The 24442-nt window shown below is 46.6% G+C and overlaps 1 protein-coding gene across 2 annotated transcripts in view; it reads right to left on the bottom strand.

Annotated features, from left to right (window-relative positions):
• Positions 1–17665, bottom strand: part of PID1 (phosphotyrosine interaction domain containing 1) — a 91969-nt gene extending 74304 nt beyond the window's left edge. Inside the window, exon 1 of one of the 2 annotated variants that reach the window (XM_074153536.1) lies at positions 17550–17665. In XM_074153536.1, coding sequence (XP_074009637.1) covers positions 17550–17579 — 30 coding nt within the window. In that variant the 5' untranslated portion in view covers positions 17580–17665. Of the gene's footprint in view, positions 1–14046; positions 14629–17549 lie in introns of those variants that run through there. The other variant, XM_074153537.1, reaches the window with a different exon arrangement.
• Between the last annotated feature and the right edge of the window lie 6777 nt (positions 17666–24442).

The following is a 24442-nucleotide window of genomic DNA, read 5'->3' as shown; positions in this document are numbered from 1 at the left end:
TCCCACAGCACCTCCCGGGACAGACCACGCATCGGCACACGGCAGCCAGCCACCAGCACTGGCTGGCTGCCAGAAAAGCCTCAGAAATCATGGGGTTAAACCCTCTACCCTTCACTAACGCCTTCCTTGCCATATTTAAAGAATTAAATGCTTCCCTGAATGGCCATATTTAAGTAATTAAAAAAAAAAAGAGAGTGGAAGATAGTTAAACTTTCTATTGATGCTCTTGGCAGATGAGAAATGCACTCGCAAGAGCTGGACTTCTCCCTGGATTGATAAACATAAAGCAGACTGTCTTCTGTGCCGGCTGCCAGCTCGGCCCAGGGAATAAAAGCTGTTTTCAATTCTGGAAAAGACACATGCATTGAAACCCTGAATGCTTCGCAAGGCCTCAGTCCTGCAAGTAATCAGACCCTTACTCACCATGCAGCACACAGGCCCGTGGGCACTGGTGGCTGCTCACAGTAGGTAAAAATATGCATATGGCTGAAGCTTTGCAGAAATGAGACCTTTTTTACTGTAAATACCTGCCCACTTTTATAACAATTACACTACAGAATTTATTAGAGGCAAGCCTCCTCTTTTATTATTTCGATTGGCATGCCTTTTCCATTTACAGCTTGCTTTAGTTCCAGTTTTATAATAATTTCACTGCAGTATACTCACGTATGAATATATACAGCATGAATAGTCTTTGGGCAGTCTTCAGGTGTGACCTACTGAGGGATGTTCTACAACTCCGAAGGGCAAGTTTACAGGATCTATTTACGGGCTGTCTCTGTACCCAGACTTCAAAAACCTATTTTTGCCAAAGAACACAGCTACTGAAGAACCACTGGGGTTGTCTAGCCTGGCTTTTGGTACCACAGAGGTCACCGCCCCGAACAGTTCTTGCTTTCACCCCGATCTCCCAAAGTTGTAACACATCTGTTAGTACAGAAACCATCACAGCTGAAAGAGTGCAAGGGATGAATAAATTTAGATCTCATTTGCCTTCAGGTTTTCTGGCCATCTCAGAATCATGGTTTTAGATGTTGTCTGCGACAGTAACAGATAAAAGCCAACTTAAAAAATGCAACAACAATGTAAGGCAGAAAATCATAGATAGTCACACGTCTACAGAAAATGAGGCACTATAGAAATCCCAGGCTATGAGGGTCAGGCTCAAGTGATACATGATTTGAAAGAAGACAAACACATCTCTGCCAGGAATCAACAAGGAAAATCAGACAAAAAGTTAAGCGGTCATTTGCTGTATGATACAACAGCAAAATGACACTGAACCCTTAGTGTGAGGACACTCAAGAAGATGGCCACGCTGCGGAGCCGCCCAGCAGCACCCAGTTAGGAAACACACACAGCACAGCTTTGCTGAGCAATGGCCGGGAGAGGGCAGGAGTGAAAACAATGAAGTAAGCTGAAGAAAAGTCCAAGGGTAAAGAGTACTCACAATTTGGAATAACTTCATCCTGCTGACTTACAGGTAGCTTGGGGCACGTGCAGGGCAGCTTGCTAAGAGGGAGCGATGCTGCAGGAAACCCTGCCCTGCAAAGCGGCAGAAGCCCCACGGAGAAACGCAACTGGCACAGCCAGAAGACAACAGCAAAAATCCTGCATTAACAGGGAGGCTGAGCAGAAATTGTGAGGACATACATGTTTGCCACCTTTGATTTCTCCTTTTCTGGAAAAACCGTATTGCCAACCCCAACTTTACTTTGCTGACTGGTGACAGCATAAAAAACATCTGCTAGGCTCTGCAAATCACCAGCTCCACATCGCCTGGTACTGCTAACAGTTGTTCACTAACCTGGTGTAGAAGCTGAAATAAACACTACACTTTTGCTTCTATAGGCAAAAGCTGGTCATCAAAACCTGTCTGTCGGTGGCTGTACTCCAAAACACATTTCATGGCAAACTTTCACTTGCGCAACTGTGTGTGGCATCTCAGCAGCAACACCAGCCTCACCCCCTTACCTTCTGCAATACACTAATGATGTGTTTTGCCCACTGATCTAGTTCTTAAAAAAAAAAAAAAGAAAGAAGAAAAAAACCACAAAGCACAACCCTCAGGCTCCTGATCCAGCATCAGTTGTCAGTATTTTAATAGTGATTTCAAACAGAAGCAAAGCCAAGCCTGAATCCCCAGATTATCCTCTGCAAAATCCCAGCATTGGTGTTACCAAAGAAAAGATCAAACAGATCAGCTCAGATGGATTGTTATTTCTGTACCTATGTTTATTAACACTTAGGTACATAAAACTAAGAAAAACTGAAGAGGTGCTAGAAAAAACACATAGTGATGTTAACCACAATGACAAACTAAAAGTATGTACCGATCCTTTCCTTCAGCCAGGAAATATTTTCAAGCTGTTTCTTTTAGAGCTAGTCACTGGGTAGGAAATGCTTTTCAGACAGAAAAATATTTTCTTTTCCAGAAGACTCCATAAAATCCATGCACAGAGCATAGTGTATATTTTGATGAGAATTAATTACTTGTTTACTGTGGTAGTTCAACAGACAGCTAATCCCCTCACATTGTCTAAACAACTTATTTCCTCCAGTAAGTGAAGAACGGTCAACAGAAACAAAACAGTTTTATTTTTAAATCTGCAGACGAAGGGCATTGGCAACATATCCATAGACTGTAAAAAGCTGAAGAGTGACATTAGAGGATACAGGAGGATGTCTTTTGGGTACCTTCCTGTTTTTTCTAAGTGAAGGTATTCCAGAATAAAACATTCCCAAATATAATGGAAATGAGATGTTCTAATATATGAAAATAATGTCCTAAGCCCAGAGCTATTAATTCCTAAGAGCTGTGGGCTGTAGCTTATCACTATCATCTAGAAGTGAAGGATGGCTGTAACAGTCAATTCCATTTCTCCCCAGTGACTAAATCATGTACTAGCTAAATCATTTATTAATGTCAAAGGCTGACATTTTTCAATTAAGATAATGAGATTCTGGAGGCTCTGGCCATCTGAACCCTGTTTGTGCATACACTTTTGCCAATTAAAAATAAAGAAAACAAAACACAAAAGGAAGTAACCTGGCAAACTGATTTTACTTACACTGAGTACTAAGTACTAAAAAATTAGCATTAATCCTACCACATATCTGTAGCTACATTCCGAACATAAATATTTATACAAGTAATCAGTGTTAAGGGTTAACACAGGGTTAACAAGATAATAATCGAAACATGCACATCAGAAACTGAAATCATCTCACTCCCCATTTTAACTCTTCAGCTCCTCAGGTGAGGACCCAGCCTTTGTCCATGCAGTATCTCAGCAGATGGACACACAGCGTCCGAGGTCTGGCAGCTCTGGGAGGAGAGGAAAGGGCAAAACAGCCAATAGAGGAAAACAAGGAAATGCTCGCTCACACTGCAGGGATGTGAGCAGCCTCCCCACCATCCAAAGCACCCGGCTGATCCTGTGCCAGGTCCAAAGGACACATCCCTCCAGCACCAGAAATAAATTCCAGATCTTTGTCAATACGACCCCTGTAAGTGAGCATCCTGCCCATTAGAACCTTCACTGTTAAATTCCAGTGGAGTATCTATAATGTAAATGCTGGTAGCAACTCCCATTATTTTTTTAAAGCCATCTCACATCCACTGTTTAAAATAATTCTTTATATTGACCCACTGGCTTAGGGGGTGGGGGGGGGAAAAAAACACCACCAAAATACAACAACCACACAGTGAAAGTGTGAAAGTTAAGGCAAGCTACACAGGGTAAAACTTCAAAATCCCACAAAAGTTCAGTAAAATCAGGTCAGAGAAATAACATAGCATTGGACTAGTTGGATCAGACATTACTAAAGAGATGGCCAGATTCCACACACTTTCTTTTTGCTTTGTTTTACTTACAATTAGTTTGCAACAGATGGTGATTAGCTAGAAAAAATGCATTCTCTTTTGACCTCCAGGTGTACAAAACAGAAGGGCATTAAATACTTCCTAGAGCAAACCTTGGATCTGTACGTAGGGTGTAGTAAACCACCACGCGGGATAACCAGCCCCAGCAGTAAATCACAGCACAGCATTTACAGCACAAACTCTCATTATGGAGCCTGTTCGCCCCTGGTCAGACCTATCAAGGCAAGCAAGCAACTGGAGGCACTGAGTAACACAGCAGCCTCGGGCAGGCGCCTGCCTCCAAACTCTCTCCCCAAAGCCTTGTTCAAAGGCTGGACCCCTACAAACCACCACATTCATGAGAATTTTACAAAGCACAAGATTACAGCCCAATTCTCTATGACGGTGCATGCTGCCAGCCCAAACTCCCCGCTCTGCTGGAGATCTGGACTTTAGCATCTCTGTACCCTGTTCCTGCCCATACACAGGAAGGATTAGAAGGGCCAAAGACATGACTGCGACTGCCAAGTATTGTGAATCATCTAGGCAAAGCAAGGGGCGTTATTCTGGCATCAACAGCATCACACCCTCTGTTCACCAGGGAAACGTCACTGCACAGCGCAGAGGATCTAGTGCATAACATCACCTCAGTATTGCTAGCACTGCAATCACCTTCTTTCAGGAGGAAAAACTAATTAAAGGCGACGACATGGTTGAAAGTCTTTCCTCCACATCCAAGGAAGAATAATAGATGGATGTGCTGTGTCAGTTTGTTCCCATTGCAAAACAATTGCCGAGTCTCCTGGAGTGATCCTGATGTTCCCGCTCCCTCCCTGGCCAGCTGATCCCGCTGGTCAGATACGAGGTGGCATTGCGAAGGGAGCCTTTACCTGCTCCTTTGGCTGGAAAGCCCTAATATAAAAGGGCTTTAAGAAAACACTATCTTAAATAAAACTGTACTGCTGCATGTTGACACCTTCTAACTGGGATGCTACAAAGACTGTAATTTTTCTGAAAACTGCATTACACAGCCATAATCACTTTGCATTCACAGCTCTGCAGCACAGTTGCAAGGATCAACAATGACTAACATTGTTATCCAACTCCTCAAACTCACATCACTTTACTATCTATATGGGAAGTCACATATGGCACGGTAAGGACTAAGTAATTTTTAAAGCAAATGTTTCAGTCTGATTTTATGCAGGTGTATACCAAGTTGTAAAAGTCAGTAAGGAGACCAGATTGAAAAATCTCCCAGAAAGCTGTTTAATAAATAAATAAATAAATGAAAACATCACCAGGTAGATTTTGGGATAATAGGGAAGAATATGATAGCACTTTCCTATTGTCCCACGTATGGATTTGAGATTAAGAAAATGTTGGGAACAATATTGTTTTTCCCAGGATGAGGCAAACTGCTCTCTAACTTCAGCTCTGTAACAATGCCTGCAGGGTAAGAAACACTTTTTTGTTCCTGAGAAATGCTGGGGAAAAAGAAAAAAAAAAAGTGGAGCAGGCATTTTAAACCCTTTGAAGAAGCAAATAGTAAGTTTTCATGAGATAATATGAAAATAAGACAAGGCCTCAGAAACAGACTGGATTCACAGATGAGAAATACAGTTTTAGCGGAAAACTGAAAATATTTCCTGAAGCTGGGCGCAGGCTGCACACTGTGCTGGGAGGCAGCTGCGGGCACTGTGGGGCCAACAGCCAGCGATGCTCTGAGCCTGCTGCTGGATCCTGTGTCGGATCCATAGCAGCCCCTTATACAAACAGCATTAGGGCCCGGTACAGAATGACTTCTATAACACATGTTTTCCAAAAAGAGTAATACAGAAACGTCCAGTTCAGCTCTCTTAGACATTAAGTCTTTTCACATGTAACTACTCACTCTTTAAGAAAAAAAAAAAAAAAAAAAAAAGAAAATCAGAAAAGATTTGGACTCTTAAAAACACGTGGTGAAGTAAAAGAAACACAGAGTAACTCCACTGGCATTAGCAATGGCACTTAGATTTATACCATTATCAAGATCTGAATTTGAAACAAAAAAAAACCCGCATACAGACTGGGGCAAAGTTTATCCCCAAGTGAACAAAATGACATCTCTTTAGACATTAATGGCTTCTGAAATTCTCTAGCTTGATACAACGTTAGTGATTTAAATGCCAAACCACATTCACTTCGTTTATCTTGGAAAGCTTCACATCCACGTAAGAACACCCTCAGACTATAACAGAGGAACGAAAGGTCAGGCTGTTATTTCCAGAACCGCCACAGTAAACTTCAGAATAAACAAGTTACAGGCATTTCCCTGGTCAGTGCTGCCCACTGCACGTGGCTATTTTTCTAATATCATGTAAGCAGCATGAATAACTTCTGATGTTGAGAAATAAAAATCCTAACCTGAAAAAACAATATAAATGCCCTCTGAAAATATCTAAGTGAGCTGTTTCAGTGCAAGGTTTCTGCAGATGGGACTCCTGGGCTGTGCTTGACTCCAGGCTGCTCACAGACCTCACTGGTCCCCAGATGCTGACCTGATCCTCCTACCCCCAGAAGGTCTACATCTCTACAAAGCATTTTATATTAGTCCAAAGCCTCCTTAGATTCTGCCTTTCTGACAAACATCCCCAGATCCTCTCACCTATACAGACCTCGCTGCCCCACACAGCTGGACTCCTGCTGGAGCCCATTCCAGGCGCAGAAAACCAGTGGGAGCTTGTCTGACTGCAGGGGCGAAATCCCTAAGATGCAGCTCTGGAATTTCTTTCCAGGTGAAAATCTTGCCATAGCTCATTTCAGCTAGCCCTTGCAGCTCAAGATCTCTCCAACTGTGACTCTTCTTAGGGGAGATGAGCTCCACCGCTTCTGCAGCCTGAAGCTCATCAGCATTTTAAACGTGAAAAGGACATGGGAGAGTTGCTTCAGGAAAGGGACAATTCAGCAGCGACTAACTAGAAGTTCAGTGAATATTTTTCTCTGTCCTGAAGTGCCAGGGGTTTTCATCACCCTTGATCATGAAAGGTAGTTGTCTCATTAGAGGCTGTGCAGACCTTGCGGCAAGCCCAAGATTCCTGGTGAGGCTATTTCCCACAGCAGGCAGCCCCAGTCTCCATGGGACACCCCCAAAGAAATGACCTGAACTCCATCTGTGCTAGCTGTTGAGGAAAACAAAATCCCAAGTCTTTGCAGTGGGGTAACTCCTTGGAAGTGTGCGTCCCGTTACCCAACCAGAAGCTGCAGGATTGTGAAGGGGAGGCACAAGGAGTCACGCACATCCTCAAAGCTACAAGAAAGAAAAAAGAACTGAATATTGAAACACTGATCTATGGGGAAAAGGCAACAGCAAGACCTACCTGGGCTTCTGTAATCTTTCAAACTGTGCAACTCTTACTTCTACAGCAACTCTGTATTTCAGAGGTACAAGATTAAAACGTTGCCCTTTGAAAATGTTACACATCCTAGCACCAGGCTTCAGGCTCTCTAATGAAAAAAAGAGCCTCTAAACACCAGATCAAAACAAAACAGTCACTCACAGACAACTGCTTCCTAACATTCCTTATAAACCACTGAAAAGTTATATTGCCATCTCAAATGGCAAGATAAAAGTTAATGGATTCAAAGGCACAGAGATAAGACTGCATTTGTAAATCCGAGTGATTTAACACACATTCATCAAAGCGAACTGTCCAATCTCATAGAAAGTAACATCCCTTCTGCAGACCTCAGCACTGATGCTCAACCAACAAGAATGTGACAGAGAGGGTTCCGCTTCCTCCATCATCCTGACCACGTTTCCCAGCAGGCAGCTTTGCTGGTGGCTGGGCTACCCAGCCTGGGGGGAGCCAGACGAACAAACCCACTGTTCCCAGAGCAGCCCAGCTGCGAAGGGAGCAGGCTCAGAGCCGGGGACAACCCCTGTGCCTTGTCCTCGTCTGGAGGATTACCAGGCTTTGGGTGTCTCAAGAATCACTGTTGCGTTCACTTTTCATTGGCTATCAGAAAAATTAACCACCCATCACTCTTTAACAGCCCCGCTCATCCCTCCAGCAGTTCATTTTAGCAGGAGGCACCAAAGCTGTCTTTACTATCAGGATTTTCAATAGCTCAATAGGCCCTTTCAGCCAAACTATTGAGAGGACCGGCATAAAATTTTCAAAATATCCTTCCTTCTGAGTCTAATCCAAACAACAGAGCACAGCTGTGAAAACTGAAGGCTGTGGAGATCTGTGCTGTACAGGCTCCCTCTTAAAAGCACTGGGACAAGATTCAAGCTTCTACATTTTCTGATTCAAATTTATGGTCAGGCACAGAAAATTCCTGTGGACTAGGGAAAAAAAGAAAGAAAAAAAAATAAATCAACAAACCACAAAGCAAAAAGAACACCCCACATTAAAACTGGTTTAATATCATTCAGCAATGTGGGAACTGGCAGCACAGAAAGCAATATGGACACTACAGAATAAGCAAGCCAGGCACAGAAACATCTCACTTCATCCTCTGCACACACATGCAAATGCTTCTAGGTATGGGTTCACATCTGTCTTAAAATATGAGAAATCTGTTAAATTGCCTGTTTCTGTACCTGGAAGTAACACTTCCTCAGTCCCCTCGAAAGCAATCCCATGAAAAACATCACTCAGCCCATCAGACAATTTGAAATCCTCAGCTGCAAAGCAACACATAGCCAAAATACTCTCTCCAATCTTTGTATTGACTTAGCTCCTGTTAATCTGATGCTTATGATCACAATTTTCTGGAAGATGAAAGAAATTCACTGCTGCCTTCTGCAGACACACAGTGCAGCGAGCTGGGGCAGAGGTACAAGCTATGCCCTGACACCCAGGCAGGTCAGGGAGCTGCAGCTTAGTGTTTGCTCAAGTTCAAAAAGTTACTTTTCTGATCAAAAACTGGAAAAAAATAATAAATTACAGATAGAAAAGCTAAAAATGGGCAAAAGGTTCTGCTAAATAAATAGTCTCAAAATGGGGGTGGGAGATTAAAACCCTGCTTTTGAAACCTGATGTTGTTGGTTTGTTTTTTTTCTAACAGTTTTGCTGTTTGTCTTTACGCTCTCCAGCTCCAAGCTGGAGCCAGAAGAACCAGCACTCCTTGACACAACTCTTCTCGTGGTGTTCCTCTCCCCAGCAGAAGGAAATATTAGAAAACTGAGGACAAGATTTCTTAACATGACACTAGAAACCACATTCAGCATATTAATTTGGACTGGTTAGTTTTAATAAATAATAACAGAGTTTTTGTTTGGCTGCTTTTTCAACCAGAAAGACTGGAGGGAGAGGTATTTCTCCCACCCCAAGAACCTATACCATTTTCAGGTCAGTATCATCGTCATTGGCTCAGAAAGCACAGATTAATCCTGACAGCAGGAAAGCTCGTCCCCAGCTAAAGGAAAGCCACAGAGCAGCTGAGATTCCTTCCGGAGAGCCTCCCCCTGCAGCCATACAAAGAGGAAACGTTGAGTCCACCCATCCCTCCTGTCTCTCAACACCCAGGCTTGGGGAGGGAATGGAGAGCTAGAAACTTGCAGGTTTGGATGACGTATTTGATGTTGCCACCATCACCACAGAGGTCCCATGCCCTTGGTCCCCTGCAGACCCCAAACTCATCTGCCCTGACTTCCAGCCAGCAGACACTTTCAGGAAGAAACTCCATAGAATGGAGAAATGTTTGTTTTAAATAAGACTATACAAACTTTCTGTATCTCCTGTAACAGCCCAATGGGCAGGATTGCTGCCCTACTACACAGTCCAGTCAGGCTCAAGGTTGGTACTGACCACAGTGGAGCCTAGACCAGATCCCACTAAAAGATCTTCAGGGCAGCTACTCTACCAGTGGGACCAGACTCCATCACTTCTCCTCTCCAGGCACTGAATGAGTGGGCAAGTTTTCAGAAAAGCTCGGTCCACCAGGTAAAACACTCTCTGGAAAAGTCTGGCCCTAAACAGAGGCTTGAATACTTGGAAACGTACTCCAGGGTCATTCTGAAAGCTTTACATGAAACGTATGGAATAACCATCTCTCAAACCCAGAGGGAACCTGGCACGGGAAGAAAGAGATGGCCACAAATCTGCACTTCAGGACATTTAATTAACTTTCTATCTGCTCTCAGTGTTTTTGGCAGTTCCCATCAAATATATCTGGAGAAAATGTTTTCACATGAAGAGACATTTGAAAGTTGTCTGGCGTGACACAGACCCAATGCCACAAAGGGGTATGGCACAAGAGCACTGACTGTGCCTGTGCTATGGCACAGAGATCCCAAACCAAACAACACTGCACTGGCAGCATAGCTCAGACAGTAAAACTTTTTAGTAGTAACTCAGGTCAGAAATGTAATTGTTGACATTGCCTGGAAGCACAACCAGTCATTATGTTGTGAGAGAGGAGTGAAACAGCACAAAAAAAGGCCCTCCGACCTACTCCAGACCTCTCATCCCCTCCCTTGAAGCACTCAGCACAAAGGAGCAGGGGAAGCCTGTGAGGGAACAGAGGCAAACAGCTGGAATGGCAACACTTACATTTCCAAATTGACATTGGAATTATTACCACTCATAATCATTTTGTCAGAAAAGTGGTTACTATTTAAATACTCCCAATGAAAACATGTATGTTCTTCAAAAAGACACACGCTTCAGAAGCCATCACCAAACTGCTAAGGAAAGGGTCAGTGCAATGAGATCCATGTAATCATTCTGAGGCCACATATTATTTGGTTGAAGGGCCATCATTAAAAGAATATCAAATACTAGAAACACATAACTCCTTTTTTTTTTTTTCTCTAAAGACTCTGTGCATCAAAGATTTATATTTGCCACTCCATATTTCCAGTATTTCAGCAGAGAAAACAACTCATGAAAAGCCATATTAGGTCTTCTCAGGACACATTTACAACTCATCCACATTTAAAATGTTTGGTTGAAAACTTCTGATGCGCTTATTCAGAAACAGCCCAGAAGACTAACACTACTGTAACCTGTAACTCTTCAAGCTATTGTTTGAAATGCAAATAAGTTCAATTATTACACATGAAAGCACTGTGGGGGAAAAAAAAAAAAAAAAAAAGAGGAAAAAAAAGCAAGTACTAAACATTGCTTGAAGGAACTTTTCATCTACACATCTCCACATCTCTAAGCCAGACTCTCATCTTGCTTGCACCAAGAGCCACATCGCAAACTAAGTCAGGGCCATACCAAGGTATGCGAGAGGACACTAGTACAAAGCCTGGGCAGCCTAGCACATCTCCCATTCCCCAGCGAAAGGTCTGTCCGCTGCAAGCACAACCGCGCTCAGAAGGAAACAGCAATGCTCTGGACACACCACTGCTGACTGTCCTGCTGGCTGCCACCAGGGACAAAGAGAAAATAAGAAACAGGCAGTTAAAATCCTGAACTACTTAGACTGAATGCTTTAGTTTGTCTTACTTCAAGGAAATCACTGCTTTTTTCTATTTTTTATTTTTCTTGGTCATCAAACAGGCTGTCAGCTTCATAAACAGAAACTAGTAGTACACTATAAATGAACCCTTAAGATCATTTCCCAGGGGGCTTTCCACAAGGCAGTCACTGATTTTGATTCTTTTGGTCATAGAATGCTTCCCAAAATTAGCATTTTTCCAGAGCCATTCATTTTCTACAAAGAATAAATAATGTAGAAAAAAGGAACTGCCCAAGCTAAGTGGTGCCAGATGAGCTTGCTGGAATCACAGAGCTTTGTTTTAAAGATTCTGACTGCTGTAAAGTCATAGCAGAAAACTAGTGCAAAAACTTTGATGCCTTGAAAGATATCCTGAAGCTATATAGTGCCAAAACACTGGGCTGTAAGACTTCCTGGACGTTTGCATCCACATGACTCAAGCTTAAATTTCAAATGCTTTTGACTTTTTCCTTCTGACATAATATTTAATAAAACCAGAGCTCAGTAGTAGTATCAGTCCCACTACACGTCTTGCAGAGGTTTCTGCCTAGACAGCTGTTTGCGTGCTTTACACTTATAACCTGTTTGTGTTTGGTTTAAATAAGAGTTTTTCATATTCTTTTAAAAAATGGAAAACTATAATTTTGACTGACACTATACTACATTTTTCAATAGATGCAAGCATCTGAACACCAGGGATATAATAGAAAGACAGGAAGTTCATTTTCAATGTAACAAAAGCACCTAAAACCACATTACATCTGAACAGACACAAACAAACATTGTCATAAAACCACTCTCCCTGTGATTACCTTGAAGCCACCACACAGGGGTAACACTGCCCACAAGCTGATTTCTCTTTAGTGAAGAGTTTCAACATTACACATGTAATACGCAACAGAGTCTACCATCCTCAAATCTAAAAGTATCAGTAGATTCAAAACGCAGTGTTACAGGGTACAGTAACAAAACCCAGCAGAACAAGCAATGTGTTTATGAAGTCTCAAAGGGCAGCACTGACAGGTAGGCCAGGAAGTGAGCAGCAACACCCCCAGTACTGCTGCTTTTACTTTTTTCACTTCCATCAATACCTGCACTGTGGTTTTACTGCTGTGTCTTAATGATGCGGAGGTAAATTACACCAACAACTCAAAGACTATGGTAAAGTGACCTTACACAACCGTATTCCTCATGATCTTCACAGGGGCTGCACAAGTTACATGATGGCAAAATTAAGCCTCCAGGTTCAGGGAATAAAACTTGCCCCAGTAAAGAAGGATCTGACACTTCCTGCACTCCACCACCCACTTTGCTTTGTCTTAACTCACCCACATGCAGCTCTCCCCCACAGTACTTCACAGCACACTAGAAAAGATGTGGAACTGTATTTTATGAAAAAAATAAATTCTAGCCATATGAGAATTCACCACAACCATCCACTATTAAATCTTTGCCCAGAAACAGCCCCAGACTGGGGGTAATGGTAACAATATCAAATTTCCAGATGAGTAGACAGAGAATGACTCAAGTCCTACCGTGAACACTTATGCACGTCCTTATGAAGCCACTTCACCAAACGATGTCCAGCCCTGAAGCACAGTGGTAGGTGGCTGGCTGGGCTGGGAGGCAGCAAGGGGATCTCTCTTGCTGCCCTCCAGTGGTATGGGGCAAGAACAGATGATGACAGAAACCATGTGACCACTTGGCAAGAGGCAACCGCATGCTCAAGAAAAGCATCTGAAACAGCAGCATTTTCCCACCTGGACCTGCAAGCAGGGGCAGGACACGGGGTGGGCTCCACAACACAGCACTCCTGTCTGCTCCCCACAACCTGCCTGCTGCTTGTGCGAGCCCACGGCTATACCACCTCCAGAGGAAAAGCCAGAGCTTCTCCAAAGCAAGGGCTCCTGGACACAGCTCAGCTCAGGGACACCTGGCATTACAGCATGAAGCCAGGCAGCACGAGCACCGCCGCGTCTCCCGCTCCAGGGGAACATGTATTTGGATGTGGCGATCACCATTACCCACACGTGTTAAGGGAAGCAGGAAAACTTACAAACAGGGCTTATAAACAGCCTGACCTCAGAAACTATGCACCCACTGGGATTTATTATCTAGAAACAATGCCTGGCATCAAGCTTCCAGGAAAATTTAGGTTTCCAAGCAAATAGCAGTCATCTCTCAGAGAGGCACATGAAACTGCACGAAGACCTTGTTTTCAAAAACCACTTCAGAATCCTCACGGCAGTATCGCTGAGGCCAGCAGCTCCGAAATCCCAGCTGCACCACCAAGGGCTCCTGACCCTTGTGTCCCGAACCAGGCACAAAGGGCACGTTTGGAAATAATTTTAAAGAAAAATTTCAGAAGATTTTTGGCATCATTTCAACCAGTGCCGCTGCCACAAACACTGAGCCAAAAATCAGAGCACGCTGCTTTTAACCATCAATAAGCTCTGCTGCAAACACATACGAAAACCATACCCAGGAGGTACAGCAAGCCCTGGGCTGGAGTCCCAGCCTTCCCAGCAGGAAGAACCACCCTTAAATACCTGCAGCACCCCCTGGTCACTGCTCCAGCAGAGGAGATAAGGAGGCACACACGTGTGGTACGTTCACCCACACTTTACTGAACATAAATCAGGAATGCTATCACAGAAATTAGAGGGGAAAAAGTCTTCAAAAAAGACACAGCCCCAGATGATCTCTTTTGTATTAAGCGTGCATAATACTAATGGCTTTATTACCTGCAAAGTCATAACTTCTTGAGTACCACACTGGAGACTTGCTGATCCCTATGGTATATTTCTGCAATGTCCCAGCTGTGCCGTTTCCCATGAAACTGACTATTCTGTGAACTTTGGAGAAAATACAGGTAACTGTGACATCACTATAGGTGAAAGAATCACAAAAGAGGAAAGGAAAGGAATAGCAGAATAAAAAGCAGGCTTCACTGTATTTTCAAGGAAATTCCAGAAACCTACATATTTACTTTTTTCTAGCTTATTCCTCTAATCCATCGAATTCAATTCAACATATCTTCCAGAAACAGCAAGTCTTCTTCATTAAGCAGCAGAATAACAGGAAAAGCTTCCATCAGAGAGAGAGAGTGGAGAACTGAGTGACCGGGAAAAAAACATTAAAAACAGAAAAAACCCCAAAACAAATAAAACCCGAAACAATCACAGCTTATTCCAGCAAAGCCAGAAAGCAGTGCCCCCAAAAAGGGGGTGCATTTCAGCAGCAAGTGGCCATGACAGCAGTGGGGAGATGCCCAGCTCATGCCCCAGCTCGCTGCGTTTTTGTAATCCAGCTGCTGATCACGCTTCATCCCTATTGCGTATGCGTGAGCTCTGCTGCTGACCTCACTACTGGAATTGTACCCATTTAGTCAACGCCAAAAATTTCAGCACAAATTGTGAAACTTGACAGGATCGAGCACATTTGGAACAAAATTTGCTTTTACATGAACAGCCACAGACCAGGAACACGCATCCTTGTTACACACTGCACGAGACTGGGAAAGGAGACCCCCAAGCCAGAGATGACCATGTCAGAACATGACGGAAGTCTTCACGCCCATTTAACTGAAACACACACAGCTCCCCTTAGCAATGAGGGCAGGACTCACCTACACCAACAGGCAGTAACTTCCAAAGCTGGTTCATACTTTCCCTTACTGAACCAGGCCAAAAGAAATACTCTGAAAGACGAAAATATTTTAACTGCCGTTTCACTTAGGACAGAGCTGCACTTCACCACAGCTGGATATTAATGCAAGATGCATCTGGGTCAAAATTATGCCACAGACAACTCAAACATGAAAACATTAAGAAAACTGTGCCAGCTCCACAATTTCTGCAACCATACATCAGCTTGAAGGAGAAACTATAGAAGACAGGGCTGGACCTGCCATTATACATCCCCCAAATATCCTGCAGTAGCGAGTTGGCATAACCTGTAACCGCAGACCACATGAATACAGACCACAAGACATCATCTACTCTACCCAGTGACCAAATACGCCGCTGCTACAACCAAAAGCCCATGCTCAGGGCCCTCCCAACACACTCTTGCCAGCCAGGGACAAGCAAAGGGACCCCCTTCAACACCCCAATGACACCAAGATTTGTTTCCCAGCAGCTGGATGCCAGGAGAGAGGGAACTTGGGACAAAGAGAACAATTTGGGACACCTGAAACTGAATTAAGATGTTGAGTGGGAGAAAGAAGGAAAAAAGCAAGTATTTACTGCCTTGCATAAGCTCTCCTCGGGGGGACCAGGCAGCACTGCCAGCAGCTCTGGCCCGGCTGGTGATGCACAACATGTAATTCTTGGGGACGGAAGGGGAGATCAGGCTACTTGAAGTGACCAGGCTTCAAAGTTCTTCTGGAGAAAACAAAATTCAAAGGGTTTGGGGTTATTATATAATCTATTGCCCACGCAACTCTGGCTTATGTGTATATGTATTAGGATCCAGCTCTCAATTACATCGTAGTTACTCTCAGCATCCTTCCACTTACTGGACTGATTTTTGTCTACTGTTCACTATGTTGTTATTTAAACTCTTGCGTGGACACAGCATTATTATGGGCTTCTTTTGGTTTTTCCAAGGCGTTCCTCTTCTGCCCATTTTAGGAGCTGATACAAGTCTAAAGCATCATTTAATTCTGCAATTTTGGATCCCTGATGCTTGTTTTTTAGAGCATCTACAGCTCTTCATATCCTTCCCCAGCAACTCCTGTTGACAGGAAGCACAATTACAGGCACTTAGCATTTTGGGAGGCTCAGGATGCCCAGAATTTCCAGCTACAGGTGACCAACAGTAGGCTGTACAAAGCCAGTGGTCACTGCTGAGAACTTTGGTGCTCACGGCTTCCCTCCAGCAACAAGGAGGAGCACAGGCTCCCCTCGCTACAAGCCTGTGTTGTGCCACACAAGTAAGCGAGAGGCCCAGCGAGCATCTCCCCTCCAGGCAGCCCTGGTCCTTCCCCTGCAGCAGCATCCCCCGAGGGGACACCCTGCTCCAGAGCACAGGTGATACAGGTGCTGCTTGTGTTCAGTATGGAGAGGTTTCTGGCTAACACAGGGAAACAAATAAATAATAACATGCTGACATAGTTTTTACCCTGGAATCCATGAACTATGGATGTGGCAGGTCATTCCTATCCACTAAAAATCAAGTTTCTCATTGTAAAGAAAAGTATGTCTTTTTAAGAGCGGGAATAACTCCCTTTACCGGCTACTGCAGATTAAAGCTCACAGATCTGCTTGGCTTTACTATCAACTCAAATCAAAATGCTGGATTTTCTGTTTGACGATATCAACGCAAATTCTCCATTTGAATTGCAAAAGCAATAATGACGTTTTCTTGTCATCAGCTAAGACCATTGTTCCCTACTTAAAATGTCCAGTTGGCTCTCATTAGATACTTGTTCTGGAAAACTATATGAAGTCGACGCTGTGGAACTACGAAGTGAGTTTTATTTCATCTTGCTCTCTGCCTGTCTCAGATTTCATCCTGAATATGAAATATGCATAAAAATATACATTTTAAAAGCACAGAACCCAGGGCTAGCAGAGCACAACCTGCTGCAAGAGGGTGCGGGCCACCCGGCGGGGCACGGAGAGGCGGCGCAGGGGGGACCCCGGTTCCCATGAGCCACCCAGACCTGCAGATTTGGGGGTGGCATACGGCTCCCGCGGGATATCGTGTCCCCCCCGCCCCGCTCCACGGGCCCCGCGCAGCTGCGGAGGGGACCCGTCCCATACCGCACCACGGATGCAGGCGGCAGCCGGGCCGGCGGGGCTCCCCCTCACCTGCGGGGTATGCGGGGAGAAGCCCCCAAACGGCGCTTCCCTCGCCGAAACCCCACCGAGCCGCGCCGCCTCCCGGGGCCAGGGTGGCCGCAGCCGCGCCGCCCCAGCCCGCCGGCACCAAAGCCCCGCCGGGCAGCGGCAGCCGGGACCCGGGATGCCGCCGGGGCAGCGCCTCCCTCCCCCGGCACCGTGTGTGTGTGTGTGTCCGTGCGTGTCTGTGTGCCCGGTGTCCCCTCCCCGCACACCCACCCTCCGCGAAGGCGGGGGGAGAAGTTGCAACAAACTCCCGGTACCGGAGCGGGGAGGGGGGTGATGCTCCGCCGTCCCCGCTCCCACCGCCACAGCCCCCGCCGCCCTCCCCGGGCAGCTCAGCGGGCTCGGCCTCCCCCCCGCCCCGCCCCGGGCCGGACCGGATCCCCACCCGCCCCTACCTGCAGCCGTTCCGTGGCCGGCTGCCACATGGTGCCGGGGCGGCGGGAGGCGCTGCCGAGCGGGCGCCGAGCGCGTCTCTCTGCGGGCGCTCTCCCCGCCGCGCCGCTCCCCGCCCCGCCGCTCCGCCCACGCCCCGCCCACGCGTGTCCACGGCGGGGGCGGGGGCTGGGGCCACGCGCGAACCCACGCACCGGCGCCGGGACCCGGTGTGGCGCGGCCGTGCCCCGTGGCACAGCGTCCCCCGCGGGGTGGCCGCCACCTGCAGCCGCTCCCCGGTGACAGGCGCAGGGGTCCCCGGCTGCCGGCACACCCCGTCCTCCCCCGGCAGGGCTCTCTCCGGGCAGAGGTGCCAAAATCCCCGCTTGCCTTCGCTGTGCGCTGCCCGGGAGGATGGAAGGAGCCCTCCCCAGAGGCCACCTTCCTCACAGCAGCTGAAAACTTTTTCCTTCTGTTCTGCGAGAGGTTTAAACCGCTGCCAAGTCAGCAGGACGCTGCCCTGCTCCCTAAGGGTCAGGCTGCTGCTGGCATCGAAGGGTCGTGGAGCACAGGGAGCCACCGGTGGGGGTCAGGATGCCTCCAGTCCTCTCAGTCCCCGGAGTGGCCAAGCGGCCAGCACCACACTACCGTCAAGGCCACGTTCAACTGTTTCACAGTGCCCAGCATCAACGCTTCCAGCAGGACAAGGACAGGCTTTGGGATCTGCCGCCTTCTGCTGTGGGGTGGAAAAACACCCCGTGGAGCCTCTCAGACGCCTTTCCCCAAAACCAGCCCGAGCCTCTGGTGTTACATTTGGGGTGCAGATGGAGAAGTGGGGTCACAGCGCTGTGGGGAGCTGCCCCAGCCCTGCTGAAGCCATGGCATTGCGTGAACACTCGCCTCAGAGCCCAGCCCAGGCTCCAGCTGCAATTCGGGCTCCTCCTGTCCCCCACCCTGCGCGAGGCCTGAGCCGTGGGAGTGACAGAAATATGATCGTTTCCACCCCCGAAGTCTGGCAGAGTTGGGAGCAGCAGATTAAAGCATAGCACTTGCAGTCAACAGATTTGTTTCCAAACACCAAGGTGCAAAACCTCATCTCCACTCCCACAGCACGCGCCCACCCGCCTCCCCCCAAAACCTGCCAGGGTACACCCGCACCACGGCTTACCCGAGCCACACCACGGCGGCAGCACCGGTCTCCGCTCCAGCTGCCACACAGATGCATAAGGAAAACCGTTGTCAGTGTTATTAAAATAACGTATGAATCGCAACATTCACGTCACCCTCACAATTATCTGACTTGATGTTTCCATCTCCTTAGAGGGATCTGCTCCGTGGCACCTGCCAGGCAGGGGGGTGATGCTGTTACTGGCCCCAGATGAGCTGTCAGCTAACAGTGTTCTACAACGGCACAGGACATCCCTTTAAGCAGCAAATGGCAGGAAACCAGACCTGAGCCCTCTTTTGCTATCTAGGAAGTTAAAGGCAAAACCTCCAGAAATATTTAAATTACTCTGGTGCTTGGGCCATGTTTTAAGACATGGGGGAGCCACATCCCGGCTGCCACACACAATAGAGGGAGCAGCGCCAGGAGCGCTGTGCAGCCACCGACCCTGAGGGGCTGCACACCCCAGTGCTCACAAGGACACGCGCACGTTCTGCTCCCAGCTTGTGCAGGGACATGCTGGCATTGCCCTTCCCCGTGGAGATCAGAAATGCCACAGAAAAGGGAAAGTCTCTGAAGGCTCCTGAGCTGCACCAAAGAACGTTTTTCCAGGCACAAAAGCCGCCTCTGGCCCTCCCTGCTGACCTGACCCCCCCTCACCATTGCGTGCCGGGAAGATTTATTACAAAAGCAGAGGAGCGTGTGTCATGCTTGACCCGAGCATCAACCACCACACCCTGCAGCCTGCAAGCCAGGCTCCCAAACCCGCTCTGGGTGCACAAGCCCGAGGGGCAAGTGTGATATCATTTCAGTGCCGGTGCTTTAAATAGCAAAGCAAAGCGGTACTGAAGGGCATCTTCTCAACAAGCCAGGCAACAGGTTCACCTGCGAAGAAACCGTGACCCTTATAGGGCGGCTCTGCTTCAAGGCCAATCTTGAGGACCAACACCCTGAGACATGTTGCAGGACCCGGGCAGGGTTGCATCCAGTCAGAGTGAGGCCTCAATGAATGTGAACTTTTAAATTGTTTCTGAAAATACTTCACCAGAATATCCCTTAGCAGTGACGGCCTAATTAAAGCGATTCAAGTCTTGCAGTTTCGTTTATGGACACATCACCCTCCTTCCTCCAGGAAGGGAAGCACTAATCCTGCACCAGCTCCTGACCAAGATGCCCACCAGAGCTCTCCCCTTCCCACTCGCCAAGCAAACACCCTGTCCCTGGCATCCTCTTGTTTCTTCTGCCTGATGTTTACATGACTGCGCAAGGACATTTTCGAAAAGCCTTGCTCTTCCTCAAGTGAACTGTGGAGCAGTTTCGTCGATCCTTCCCATCTGGGTAAACCCACCCGCCATCACTGCTTGAACCAGCTGGGAGCAGGCACGACCCGGGCTGTCAGCAGCAGCAGCACACAAAGGAAGTTCGGGATCTGCAATTAGCAGAAAGAGACCAACCCTCCAGCTGGAGGCTGCATCTCTCTTAGTTTACACAACTTTTATACAAACTTAAACAATTGGGGGACAAATCTGTGTTTACTGCGAAATGGGTGGCATGCTATTAGAACAAACAAGCAGAAACAGTCGCTTACTCAGTTTCCGAAAGGATATGAAAACAGAGAAAATGAATGCTGTAGTCTTCAGACTCAGGCTGTATGAGAGGAAGGTAGGAATGTGCTTACGGGTGGAGAGAAGCAGCCTGACTGCAAATTTCTGAAATCAAACTAGTTGATTAAAAAGCAATCTGTGCCCCCCCCCACCCCAAACCCCACCAGTATCCTCCCCAAGCTTTACCCCTCACCAAGACAGCGGGCAGCACTGAATGTTTAGTCTCCAGGAGTACTTGAGCATCACATGGGTTATGGCCGTGTCAGGAAATCCAGCCCTGCTTTTGGCCTTTCGGACCTGCCCTGTGACATCCCTGCGGGAATCTCACAGGAATTTCGGCTGGATTGGGTGCTGCTGGGGTAGCCAGGGCACCAGACAGAGCCCAGCTCAGGAAACGATCAATTAAACTTGTGTGAGTTCATGTCACAGTCTCACTAAGATGAGGTCATTTTTACCTAGACTTTCTAATATTTTAATCCAAGCATCATTTTTTATTGGTTATCTAAGCTGTTCTGCATTAGGTAAGTCCTGCTCCCAGTCAGTCAGACATCTTTTGCTTTTGCTTAAATAAATAGTGTAAATTCATATTTCCAGGATGTACTGTGTTCCAGAATATGCCTGTAAGGAGATACAGATTTTTTCCTATTAATTTTCCTTTTACTGTGCCAAATTGTGGAGCTTCTCTTCTTGTAATGAGTTAATATTAAGATGATTCTTTCCAAAGACTGCAATACATTACACAGGTTGGTCCAACTTCTCTCGGTCTCCCTCACTTCTGTGTTCACAGGACAGAAATACTGGAGCCAGGGGAGTTCTTGTATTTCAAAAGGGAATATTTGATGCAATAGGACCTGTTTCACTTTTATTCACCTAGTAAATTTGAAGCATTTCCAGTGACTCCAATATATTTCTCTCTTTTAATGGCTCCTAGTTATTTAATGTTTCTTCCTTTTGCAACATCTCATACCCGAAAGTAAGGTTTTTATAGCAGCATGGCTCTTTTGCATTTGAAAACAAAAATTAACTACATTATTTTTTTTAACTGTAGACATTGCCTTTTTAATTAACTAAAATTGTCTAATTGCTGAACTCAATGAATTATTGGACTTCACAAGCTCCATTTAGCTTTAGGAGCACTATTACTCCTCACTGAAACATAGCTAGAAGAGTCATTCAGTTATTTAAATGCTGCTTCCCCAAATATTGTGCAGACTTCGCAAGTCCTGTTTCCAAGATCCTCTTTCTGATTACGCAAGTTTACAAAGCGTACACAAGTCATTAAACACATCTTTTTTTTCCCTTAAGAATCTAGTTTACCTTGGATTTGCTTTTGCAGAGTAAGGGTTTCCCTAGTGAGCAAATTTAATGTTCTGTAAAGTGCTGTAATTAATAACATACTTTCACAATCTAAATACACTCGTTACTCTTAAACGTGTTATCAACTCGCACCAAGCAAATGCAGCATCCTTGCATAGATGAAGGACACCAGACAAATTGTATGAGTTTTCTGATATCTTTCTAAAACAAAATGGTTTGTGCCTAAGCAACCCAAAATACACTATCCAAGTAATTCAAAATGAATTTTTTCTTTGACAACGATCCTATTTTAACATTCAAGTTAACAATAAATGTCTTTATGTAAAACTTAATCTTTTGCAGATGGCAAAACTAGGTAGGATGGCATGATCTCAACTTTATGTCATATCAATATGGCAGAGTAATTACCCAAGTTGGCAATTTCCAGCTCCCACGTCAGGGTGTGTGCTTTGGAGACTTGGTGCAGGGGAGCCGTGGCGTGGGCATTGCTCGGGGAGGCACGGCCAGGCTGGGCCACCAGCAGCACATCCAGCCATGGAATGGAGGCAAGAGGTAGCTCTGGGCAGTGTCAGAGCACTGGTTTGCAAATGCTGACAACAGAAACGTGGATTTTGAGGGGACCAAATCATCTGCAGGGTTCAGGGGCTATTGAGAAGCAACTTAAATTACAGTTACATCTAAATGGCAGATATACAGCAGCATCTAAAGATCTGGTTCTGCCTTTCTTACCCGGGAGCTGCCTAAAGCATGGTTGCTATTAATGTAGCAGGAATTCAGCAGCAAAGATGTTTCATTCAAGTACTGGCAAAATGCAGACCACGTATCTCCAAGGGTCCTTCATTTCCTTTCAGTATTGTGTTTTGGTAAATTGAAAGGGAAATTTATTTACATACTTGCTTACTGTATAACCCCAGTGGTGCAGTACCATTATTTAGGTAGTCATTTTATCCTGATTATGTAGGTGCAGTGGGATGATTGCACAGACGTGGGAGCGCAGCTCCACCAAAGGTGGTTCAGCTGAGGCCACGTCTGCTCGCAGTGCATCTGGCTCATTATCCCCTTCGCAAGTATTGGTGTCAGGAGATGCTGTGAACCTGAAGCAATGCGGTGTTAATGATATGTGAAATTGAGGCAGCAGTAAGTATCCCAGGGAAGGGAGATAATTCCAGTTTGGATACATCATATTCTCCCACCCATCCAGGCTGGGCTTGCTGGGTGTAATGAAGTCCTGATTTCCAATTTGTTTGAGAAGCTTTTGCTGGGGTTTCCATAGCAACCAGGTGTCTTTAATGACCTGTGTTGGTGTCAAAAGAGGTTGTGTTTCTGATTACCTCTTCAGCTGTAACTACCCCACCACATTCCCCGAGTACCAGGACAGCTACTTCTCTTCCTCACCCAAAAATAACTCAGAGGATGATTTTAAAGGTGCCTAGACTAAATAAATGTGTGCAATGCACAGGTAGTGACCTATTTGGCCATATTTATGTGATATCCCATTTTTCTTCTCACCTTTTGGCCTCATTTTTAGAAAGGTAGGTATTTGATCTCACTTCTCCTCCACATTGCCATTGTACTGGTCCTACTCACAGCAGCAGTGGAAATAAACCACCAAAGCCATAGTAGGTCAACAAGTGCAGAAGGGAGGTTGTTGCAAAGGTCTTGCATGGATTTAAAAGGCCACATCAGTTCTGCACAGGACAAAATGCATGATAGCAAAGGGGCAAGCAAGTCTTAGTATTCCCGTCCCCTCTGCTGGGCAGCACCCCAATGGCAGCCAGCGGGACCCCCCGGGGAGCGAGCGAAGCAGGGCCATCAGCCTCCCAGCCGACACAAAGCCCATCTTCCAGAGCTGCCAACCCCCTCATCTCGGTACCCACCATGCCCCTTTTTTTCCTTACCAGCCTCAGGAAAGAAATCTGTGGATTTTGGCAGCAGCTGGGCTGCGGGGGAGGGCTGGGGGGCCGCGGCCACAGCAGGTCCCCAGGCGAAGGCGGCCTCCTGGCTCCGTGCCCCGCCGGCCTCACGCCAGCTGGCAGGAAGCAGCGAGCTGAGGGAATTCAGGCCATCCGAACGGATCTGGGCCACAGAGGTGGCAAGAAAAGCGCCTGGAGAAAGCAGGAGGAGGTGGATGCAGGTCAGAGGCTGCGGGCCGGGCACCAGTCCCTCAGTGGGAGGTGGGGGGACATGCAGGCGTGGGGATAGGGAAAGGCAGGGCAGGTGCAGGGAGCCATTTTGGCAGTCACCCATCTCCAGCTGCAGAGCACAGGGCACAGGGGTCCAAGTGTGGGATGTGTGTGTCCCGAGGGATCCCCGCAGAGGAAGTGGGACTGGGAGGAGGGAAGCAGTGAGGATGAGAAAGGGTAAAAGCCAGAGGCTCAGAGCCTGAGGAAGCCAGCGGACTGAGGGTCCTGGGGGCAGCGATGACATGCCAGGGGCAGAGGAAAGACCAGAGAGATGTGATGGAAGGAGAAGTCCTCACCTTTCCAGGGAGTGCTCCCACCACGGTGTCAGTGACACAGCTGGTGGCCAGACACCTCCTTGCAGGGACAATGACATTTCCCAGACAGCCTCTAGCAGCAAATCTTGCATTAACATGGCCAAAGAAGCTCAAGTCCCACTCATAATGCACCAATTAATCTTGTCAACAGCAGAAAACAACACAGCACAAAATCTTTGGGTTGACTCATGCCACATACTTATATCTTCGGTCTCTCCTAGGTCCAGGAGAGCTTGAAACAAGACCAGTTAATACTCCTGTCAGCTCTGTGCACCTTTGACGGTATTGTTTTCATTTGTGAGTTACCCTTGATGATTACTAAATACTTACTTG

The sequence above is a fragment of the Numenius arquata genome, chromosome 9 (genome assembly GCF_964106895.1).
Source record: "Numenius arquata chromosome 9, bNumArq3.hap1.1, whole genome shotgun sequence".
In the NCBI taxonomy this organism is placed as follows: domain Eukaryota; kingdom Metazoa; phylum Chordata; class Aves; order Charadriiformes; family Scolopacidae; genus Numenius; species Numenius arquata.
Note: the sequence above shows the minus strand (reverse complement) of the source record. Positions and strands in the feature narration are given on the sequence as shown.